Below are 10,087 nucleotides of genomic sequence, written 5' to 3'. Positions count from 1 at the left end.
TTGATTTTTTTTTTTTTTTAATATCTTCCTGCCTTCCCACCTTCACAAAGAGGGATACAATAACTGATTCTACCTACTCTGCTGGCAGGATTTGGAGATCACATTTTTCCTGGGTGTTCTTGATCATGTGGCCAGAGTACATTCCTTTAACTTACCCCCCAGAGTCCCAAAGTCACTCAGTCTTTCTGACTTTAAGCCAGTCACACACAGAGCAACCCCCCAAAAACTTGAAACTTTGGTATCTGGCACTGGCCACACCCAGGGCATGGCTCTCTGAGGTTTCACCAAGTCCAAAAAGATGGATACGACTGTCCCTTTGTGTCACCTATTTCAAACTTAAATTTTAAGCAACCTAGGACACGTAAAGTTCTGAAGTGTGAGTATGCCCTAGGCATATTAGCATACTTACATTTTGCCAAGCAGAGAATAATCTTAGGTTTTAAATTTTGGAGCAGTTTTTAAACTCTAGGAAGGAGGAAAAAAAAATCAATGGAACAAAACATCTGTACATATATCCTTTTATTATTATCACCTATGCTGATGTGATTGGCTCCAGGGGAATAGCTTACACCCAGCAGGGCTCCCTTGCCCAGCTTTCTATCAAAATTGACAATATTCACTCTGTGTGTATTTATATCAATTTAAGCCTATATAAAACTATGCCTGTATTTAGAAGAGAGACTTCTTTTGGGTTTTCTAATTCTGCTTTTCTTGATAAGTGTGTATGTAGACCATCTAGGTATGCTCATGAGTAAATGAGACTGTCACTCGCTTCCCAACAATTATCGGAGGCCTTAATGCATAAGGATTAGGGGAGAGGAGGGTTGTTGCATCTACCTGTGAAACCAGCATTAAAAGGTCACTCCTCACTTCATCAGGAAAAAGGAATGTGCTCTGGGGAAATAGCAATGCAATAGTCATAAAGTACCCACGTGGTTAAACAAAATTCCTGCCTGATTCAGGTATTTCTGTTCTGGGAAGGAAGGGAGGGTTTCCTTACAGAGGGTAGACAAGAAGAAATGAGGTCCATATCTCTTTCTTTCAATTATCTATAAAAATGAAGGCATCAATCCATATCATGTATATAAATTAAGAAAATTCTTGAGTTAATTCATCTCCCAGCTTGTCTAAAGGTGGGAGGTTTGCAGGGTAAAGGCACACAAAATTCATGTCCCCACTGACAGAGTTTTTATGCTCATTTCTTATCTGAAGGGCTCAAGTTTTTCTTGCAGAGTACACACAAGGCCCTATCAAAGTTCATTGTGCAATTTTGTTTTGAGCCATTGAAGGACAGCTTTCCCATTAGAAATCTAACACAGAAACGTCTTTAATTAGCAGACTTTTCTGCAGGGTGGGGCCCAAGCAGGACTCCAGGGACTGGAAGTGTGAATTTTAATGCTTCGTTGCAAAAGGAGGAGATTCTGGACATTCTCAGTATCTTATTTAAAGCGGGGTACGTGAAGCAGTGCATTAATGGCCTACATTAAGTTACAGGTATGAATTTTACATAAAACAGATTAATATTATATGTCATGGTGAAATTTTAAATACTCCGTGCCCATGCATTTTTAATATTTACGTGCCCTAATTTAATGCTGAAGGCAACTGCATTTCTTGAGCCCACTTTTGCATCTAGATGGGTAAAAGAAAAACCCTACGACGTTTTGGTTTTACTTACACGTCCCTTCACCAAAAATCTGCATTTGGCCTTCTTTTTCTTTTTCTTTCCCCCTAAGCTTTAACGTTTTAAAAACAGGAACGGAAAGCCTCCGCATTCCATTCCATCATTATGGTTTCGGCAATTGTGAAAAGGCGAATAAAGAAATGGAGGGGGAAAATAGAGAGAACGAACGTGCCTTCTTGAACAGCGTCCTTCTTAAGGCGCTGGAATCCCAGGGATGGAGTGACGGGTGGCGGAGGGTCCCTGGGTGCCGCGCTGTTCGGAGTGACAGGAGAGCCTCGAGCAGGGCCCAGCGCTCCCTCAGCCGCCTAAGCCGGGGGTAGAGTAAATTCCAGCCGCACATTCCCGCAGTTCTTCGCAGGAACTTCTCCCTCTCTTTTCCCCTCCCTAAGGCACTCACCAGCTTGGCCCGACTCCCACCCAGCTCTCTTTTCTCAGAGCCCCCACCCACGGCGTTGACGGAATGGAGTGCCCTTCCTATTGGCCCGAGTGCCATTCCCTGAGGTGGCACTGTCCGCCTGATTGGCTGGCCACTCCAGAACCCCGCCCACCCCTCCACTCGGGTTGCCCAGCTCCCGCCCCCCAGCATCTCCCGGAGCCCCAGCCTTCGTCGCCTCCCTCCGCGCACCCGCCCGCGAGCCCAGCCCAGCTCTGCTCCCTCGCCCCGCGACACGGCCAACGCGTTGGCCCCGCCCCCGGGGCGCGCGGCTTATAAATACAGCTGCGCGGCGGGCCGTGCGAGAGCGTAGCGGAGGTGCGGTTGTGGGTCGGTTACCGGAGCGGGGAAACCTTGGGCTGGGGGAGCGGAGCGGCGGCAGTCGGGTTGGAGGTCCGAAGGGAGTGACTAGGGAACCCGGTGGGCTGCTTTCCTTCCGGTGCTTTTGATTTTTCTTGCCTTTTGGTCTCGGCCGAGTGTCGCCCATTGAGCAGAGATCCCCTCGCAAAACCCGGAGCGACCTTCCTGTCAATTGTTGGGCGCGGGATCGCCGGGAGCTTCGCGGTGCCCCAAGCGCGGACCGAGCGCGCGGGGCGCAAAGGCAGGAGGAGCGGAGCCGGTCGCGGGCGGGGGCCTGGAGCTTGCCTGCCTCCCTCGCTCGCCCCACCGGGTCCGCTCGCGCAGGGCGCGCGCGATGAAGGCGGTGAGCCCGGTGCGCCCCTCGGGCCGTAAGGCGCCGTCGGGCTGCGGCGGCGGGGAGCTGGCGCTGCGCTGCCTGGCCGAGCACGGCCACAGCCTGGGCGGCTCCGCGGCGGCGGCGGCCGCGGCGGCGGCAGCGCGCTGCAAGGCGGCCGAGGCGGCGGCCGACGAGCCGGCGCTCTGCCTGCAGTGCGATATGAACGACTGCTACAGCCGCCTGCGGAGGCTGGTGCCCACCATCCCGCCCAACAAGAAAGTGAGCAAAGTGGAGATCCTGCAGCACGTTATCGACTACATCCTGGACCTGCAGCTGGCGCTGGAGACGCACCCGGCTCTGCTGAGGCAGCCGCCGCCGCCGGCGCCGCCGCACCACCCGGCCGGGACCTGTCCGGCCGCGCCGCCGCGGACCCCGCTCACGGCGCTCAACACCGACCCGGTGAGAGGCCGGCTGCCGGCCCGGGGCGGACCCCGTGGGAGTCCAGGAGGGCGGTGGCGGGGTGGTGGGACGCGGGCGCTCCCGTTTCCTCGGGGCAGGGGCGAGAATGACAATTGCACCCTCCTGCTCCTCCGGCGCCGGGGGCCGCCAGCGGCGGGCTGGGTGCAGCGAGCACAGGCCGGGTGAATGCGCGGGGCGGGACTAGGGCTGTGCGCACCGTGGGCTGTCAGGTCCAGCCTGTGCTCGGGGAAGGGGGCGTCCCCAGGGCTGTAGGCTGGGATGGGGGCGTCGGCGGGCCAGCCTGGGTTCCGAGAACGAATCAAGGAAGACCGTGGCGAGTGCGTTGTTCGCGCCTGCTCACCTTTCCCTTGGTGTTCGTTGCTGTTCCAGGCCGGCGCGGTGAACAAGCAGGGCGACAGCATTTTGTGCCGCTGAGCCTAGCTGTCCAGGTGAGCGCGCGTTTCCCTTCTCGTGTGGCCGGTCGCCAGAGACGCCCGTCTCCGGCGCCTTCCACAGCGGCGTTCTTTGCCTCCAGCATTTCTGAGAGCAAATTCCCAAGGAGGTGGACACCCCCCCCCTCCCTGCCACCCAGTTAGTAAGTGAAGCTTAGCTTCAGCAGCTGGGGGTTCACTCTAAATGGAGACGGATCAGCTCACGCTCCCGCCACCCCCCGTGCCGCCCCCAGCGACCGGCGGGCTCTTACTGCCCTCTCCCCGCCGAGGGAGGGTACCCTCGTGGGCGTGGTGCCCGATGCCCCCCCCCCCCCGCGCACTCTGACACCCACGAAGGAGGACGCAGGGAGGGCCCGGGAGTTCGGATCCCCTCTTCGGGCTTCCCGGGGGCCCGCAGCTGCCTGCTCGGCGCCTGGCCGGGCGGCGGACTGCGAGTGTAGTCTGACCCGGTGGTTTGTTTTGGGTTGTTGATCAAGCATGTCTTGAGTTTGGTCGGTGGCGCCAGTTAGTCTGCAGCGGGAAGGTTCACACACCCCCTCTATTCATTCCTCTTCCACAGGTGTGCGGCCGCCTGAGCCCGAGCCAGGAGCACAAGAAAGGGAGGGGGAAGAGCAGAAGTTAGAGAAAAAGCCACCGGAGGAAAGGAAAAAAACATCAGCAAATCCTAGAAACGTTTCACTCGTCATTCCAAGAGAGAGAGGGAAGAAAAATAAAACTTTCATCCTTTTTTTTTTTTTTGCACGTTCATAAACATTCTACATACGTATTCTCTTTCGTCTCATTTATAACCGCTGTGAATTGTACATTTCTGTGTTTTTTGGAGGTGCAGTTAAACTTTTAAGCTTAAGTGTGACAGGACTGATAAAAGATCAAGAGCAAATCCGACTTTTAGAAACCTACTTTGTGACCAAGGAGCTCAATTTTTGTTTTGAAGCTTTACTAATACACAAGAGCATTGTAGATATTTTTTTTTTACATCTATTGTTTAAAATAGATGATTATAAGGGGGCAGGGAACTTTCTATTCCCTGCAGGAATGTTACATATTGTATAGATAACTGAGTGACATTTCATACCGTGTATATATAGAGATGTTCTATAAGTGTGAGAAAGTATATGCTTTAATAGACTACTGTAATTATAAGATATTTTTAATTAAATATTTTTTTGTAAATATTATGTGTGTGTTTTTTTTAATCTATGGGAATATTTCTTTTGGAAAATTATTTTCCAGCTCAGTTGAAGAGCTCTTGGTATCTTGAATGTCTTTTCTGTTTGGCCTGGCTTTTAATTTGTTTTTGTTTTGCCCAGTGTCCTGTAGACTCGGAAGTAACAGTTATAGCTAGTGGTCCTGCATGACTGCATGAGATGTTTAATCACAAAATAAACTTGTTCTGAGTCCATTCAAATGTGTTTTCTTTAACCTAGATTGAAATCTTTGTATTTGAAGCATACATGTTGATAATATGCTTTATCAGTTTTTAAGTACAGGGTTTGATAGTGTAATATATAAAGAGTAAGTGTGTGTTTTTTGTTTTCTAACTGAGGTCAAAATGGATTCTGAATGATTTTGCTTACAGGATGGGGAAATGCTTGGATCCTTATGAGTTTAGGAAATCTACTGTTTTAATCAAAGTGAAAAAATACTTATCATTCTTCATTTTACACTAAAGCTTAATGTCACTAAGTTTCATGTCTGTACAGACTATTTAAATTATAGAAATGAAAAATGTTCTCTGCTTGCTACCAAAGGACAAACTCTTGGAAATGAACACTTTCTGCTTTCCTTCCTCCAAAGAATATTAATAGGCAACAGTGGGAGAAAAAAATTCGAAAGGCATAATGGCAAATCCTTCAAGCAGGGGTAAAAGTCGATCTTCAAACATTAACTTTAAGTAGACCAAAAATTCTGATGACCGCATCTAGATTATTTTTTTATAAAAATGATTTTCACTATAGCTATGTTAGTTAACTGCTAAACTACTGTCCAATCTCTTGTGATGTGTAACTTTTACATGTGAATATTAAAGTAGATTTATCTGTCTTGTACTGTGATTTCTGGTCTCATTTCTTCAAAACTTTACACTTATTTTTAAGACTTTCTTTTCTCTTTAAGGAAGGTAGTGTTTTCTAGGTTAGATAGGACTTTCAGGGCTTGTGAGCATTATGCATTTAATGTGATCAGTACTCTACCCACCAGTTAGATGGAATTTTTAGAGTGAGAGAGAATTAAGTAGGATTTAATTGGGTGCTTTGTAAATAGTCAACTGTGTGTGTAACGTGGTCTGTTTGATTTTTAAAAGGAAAGGATTTGTTTTAGGTTATACAAGAATAAAAGTATTATAGACCCAAGGGACTTTTTATGAGGTCAAAGTCAAATATTTATATGAATATGAAATGTGGCTTCTCGTAGTCAGTTGAAGTGGCAGTATCTCAACAGAAATGAACAAAGTTAATGCTAATAGTTTCAAAAAAATTGAAAGATTTAAAAAGTCTGTCCCCTGTCTCCAGCGTGTCATCCCCTCAGCTTTGACATTTCACGGGTCTTAGGTAGTTTTAGAATTTGATGTATTTGATGTTGAGGCTTATAAAGTCAGAGGACTGCTTGTTTAAATGAGGTTTATTTTTATTTTTGATATTACTCATTCTTGTCACACATCAAGAGGAAAACACAAGAGCTGTGCTCGAATTCCAAACCTGAAGAATTCTAACGATTGCATTCGTTGTTATTAAGAAAGGGGACAATCCCTCCTTTTTATTTGGCAGTTTAATTTCAGTAGGAAGCAAGTCACATGTGCTCTGTTGGCTGGAGTTAGGCGTCTGTCAGGCCTGAGTACCATATCCCACCTAAATCTAAGCACACTTTAAACTTATGCTGGGAGACTAGGTACCTCAAAATAAGTATTTTTGATTTTTGAAGATAGGTGTTGCTCCTTAATTAATTTCATATGTGGGCCATGGAAAACCACTAAAAAGCAAGAAAAGTATTATGCATGTTACATTTGAGAGACTTGGCATTTTCCCCTTGGCCACTCACACAGCATTGGATGTCTCTAAAGAAACAAAGTCACTGTTTATTTTTTCTTAATTATATGCAGTTGTATAAGATAGTTCATTCTATTAAATTTTGGCTGTGTCCTAACCAAGTAACCAGGTAACAAAAACATTTTGAGTCATTTTGTAGGTAGTTCTAATTATTCAGATATTTGGTTTAACAGAGAAAAATATCCTGACTTACCTCATTTAATTTGTTGTCTACTTTTCATTGTATAGGCACCACCAAAGAGTAAGAATCATTTAAAACCTACAAAGGAAAAAAAAAATCTCGCCGTGGATTGTTGTTTCTCGTGTGGTTTTAAAATCCTGAACATCTCAGACATTTTGTGTTAAAGGAGGGAAAAGAAAAAACTTTTCATTTTGAAGAACTAATATACTTTGATATTGTGTAAATCTTAAGTTTATTGTCAAGATTTAACTGACTTTTTAGAACTTAAAAAAATTTTGACCCCATAATCGATTGTATTAAATGCCTCTATAATAATAAATCTTCACTGAGCAAAGGGTTGTGAAGTTCGTGGTTTTTAATTGACTTCTACTGAGTTATGCAATTTTTCATTATCAAGAATGGGTCTCTTGATGGATCACCTCAATTATTTACAGTGTTTCTTACCAGGTGATGAAAAACGTGTCTTGAAAATGGTGATATGAACGGAAAGAAAACCTAGTTTGAATGCTAGGGAAATCTTGTCTACTCTTTGGTGTCTGCTAGGAGAGGAAGCACGAATCCCAAGAAGGCAGCGGAATGATATTAAGGGAAACTAGACTCCCCTCCGCCACACACACACACACACACACACACACACAGAAAAATTATTTCACAGTAGTTCGGAGCCAAATAGAACTGGCTCTGCCTTTCTAGCTGATGCACTTTAATTATATGTATGGTAATCAGCCCAGATAGTCCTTGGGCCTCAACAGGGCCAAAGACCAACCCCTCCAGGTTTCTGAAGAGGGAAAAGCTTCCCTTTGCTGCTTTGCAAGTCCAGGAAATTAATTTACCCACCTCAGAATTAATCTTAATAGGGCTGCCCTCAGTAGGTACTCTTCAGACCCAGATGATTCTTTCAATTACAGCCCATGACATTTTGCTAAAATATTAATTATATTAATTGGAATCATTGCCCAAAAGGTTTTAAAATTGTAATTTTACTTAGAGTTCTACCTTGAGCACTGACACAATAGATACTTGAAAAGATAAAACTTAAAAAGGGAACTAATTTGTTCAAGAGAGATGAACTTCGGTCGTAGAAACTTAACTGAAAATAATTTTTAATGAATTTTTAAAAATGTGTTTTTGCGTTCAGGTGCCTCCTTCATATTGATTTATATCCTGGCCAGTTCTAAAAAGTTTCGCTTAAGTGCTAAACTCGGGTCCGAACCACATTGCCAAAGGTTTTCTATACTCATCCAAGCAAAGCAATTCGATAGTCAGCTGCTGAAGGTGGTTCCATCATTCATAAGTCTGCACAGTAAATTCACACATGGGATATGAAAAAGGGGCCATAAAAATGGAAGTTAATTTGAAAAGCCCCTTTGAGTCCATAAAAGAGTAAACACATCAGTTTCTGGGGGAAGAACAAAATGTGTTACGTGTATGCCACAGGCTAAAATGTGATTAAAGAGGAATTAAAATGTTTAAATAAAGAGACCAAAGACAAATTTTCTATATGAATCCACTGTATCTGAATTTTTTTCAATAAGAAATCTCATACTTTAGAAAGAGATTTTCTAAGATATTACAAAAGTATTGGCAAAATATACAAATTTCTGGTGAAACAAGATACCATTACTTGCTTTAAATTACCGTTTCTCAATTTGTGATGCTATAAAGTGCATATCAGCACTTTTAGCATGCCTATTAAATTCAAATTCTAAAATTTTATCTTTTATTCCAAAGTTTAATTTCTAAAGGAGCGTACAGCAGTCCTGCAGTTGTCCTTCATGCAAATTCATATATTTTAGAATATTCCTTAAATATTTACTTAAATGTTTAAATATTTTCTTAAATATTTTAAGCATTTTCTTAAATATTTACTGCACATTTCATAAGATTTAGCAGTCAATTGAGAGACTGTAGCTGCGTGTGTGTCTCTGTGTGTGTGTGTTTACCTAAAAATAGTTAACCAACATACAGGAAAATATCTTTTTAAAAGGTGTTTTGCTCTAAAAAGTAAGTCAACTGTGTTAACCTTCCTCCATTCTCTCTCCACTTTAATTCCTGAGATTGGAGATTTTCGTAAAGATGCACCCTTCATTTTTTGCACAGCTATGATTTAGCCATGTTATGTTTAAGCATAAAGTAAGATAGAAAATAAAGAGCAAGTAAATCAATTCTCATGTTTATCATATCCTAGAATTTGGTTTAATCTCATAAGTAATCCGAAGAAAAAAAAAGAATGAAAACAAAAGGGGTACGTACTTATATGTCAAACCTCAGAGAAAGCCAGGGAAACAGACCTAAACTTGTAGACATTAATTTTACACCTTACTTCAGCAATACTTCTTAGAAATACTTTTTGTACATATTGGACCTGAGTCCATGGCCATAATTAAAACAAAGTAGGCTCCTTAAGATAGAAGCCTATGCAGAATTCATCTTTGCATGCCCTACAGTGCTTAACCAGGGCATGGTAAAATATTTGTTGCTCTGCATTAAGAATATCCCCTTAACAGCGTATCTATCTTCCCAGAGCGCTCAGTGACTCATTTGCCCCTTCATCTACACTGACTCACAGCTGAGCTTCAGCCCAATATATCCAACTGCCTTCTTGTCCTCTCTGCCTCTCAAGTGCAGTAGATTTGAAACAGCATTTTATGGTTTCTGCAAACACGTCACTCTTTCCGAATTCCTTATTGTCTTAGTGAATTGGGGCTGCCATAGCAAAGTACCATAGACTGGGTGGCTTAAATGACAAACACTGATTTCTCCCAGTTCTGGAGGCTGGGAAATCCAAGATCAGGGTGCCAGCCATTCGGTTCCTAAAAGTCACTGCCATCGCTGGATGAGCGCAGCAATCCACGTGCTTCCTTCAGATCCCCCCAGCACACGGGGTGCGTGGCTTCCTCCTTGGAGCTGCGCCGTAAGATAGAAGAAGAACCCAGGGCTAGGCAAGGTCCTTTTCCTGCCCCCATGACCTGGGTGGAAGGATCCTTCAACTTTCATTTCCCACCAGTCCTTTCTCTCCCTTACTTCTGGCTGCCCTTAAGCACAGTCTATGCTTCAGCTGCACTGAAGGTCTCGTCCTGCTGGTGCTAGACGGCAAAGCATGCTTATCTCTCTAGTCTTGACAGAGTATGATTGATTTCCTGAGTGTTAAGAAGAGA

The 10,087-nt window shown here is 44.4% G+C and overlaps 1 protein-coding gene across 1 annotated transcript; it reads left to right on the top strand.

Moving 5' to 3' along the window:
• Nucleotides 1-2,327: 2,327 nt before the first annotated feature.
• Nucleotides 2,328-7,064, top strand: ID4 (inhibitor of DNA binding 4). The gene is made up of 3 exons (XM_030881303.3): nucleotides 2,328-3,252; nucleotides 3,643-3,701; nucleotides 4,264-7,064. The coding sequence occupies exons 1-2, from the start codon at nucleotides 2,812-2,814 to the stop codon at nucleotides 3,685-3,687; spliced, it is 486 nt and encodes a 161-aa protein (XP_030737163.1). The 5' UTR covers nucleotides 2,328-2,811; the 3' UTR covers nucleotides 3,688-3,701; nucleotides 4,264-7,064.
• The last annotated feature ends 3,023 nt before the right edge of the window (nucleotides 7,065-10,087 follow it).

This window comes from Globicephala melas, chromosome 11 (genome assembly GCF_963455315.2).
Source record: "Globicephala melas chromosome 11, mGloMel1.2, whole genome shotgun sequence".
Lineage (NCBI taxonomy): Eukaryota > Metazoa > Chordata > Mammalia > Artiodactyla > Delphinidae > Globicephala > Globicephala melas.
Note: the sequence above shows the minus strand (reverse complement) of the source record. Positions and strands in the feature narration are given on the sequence as shown.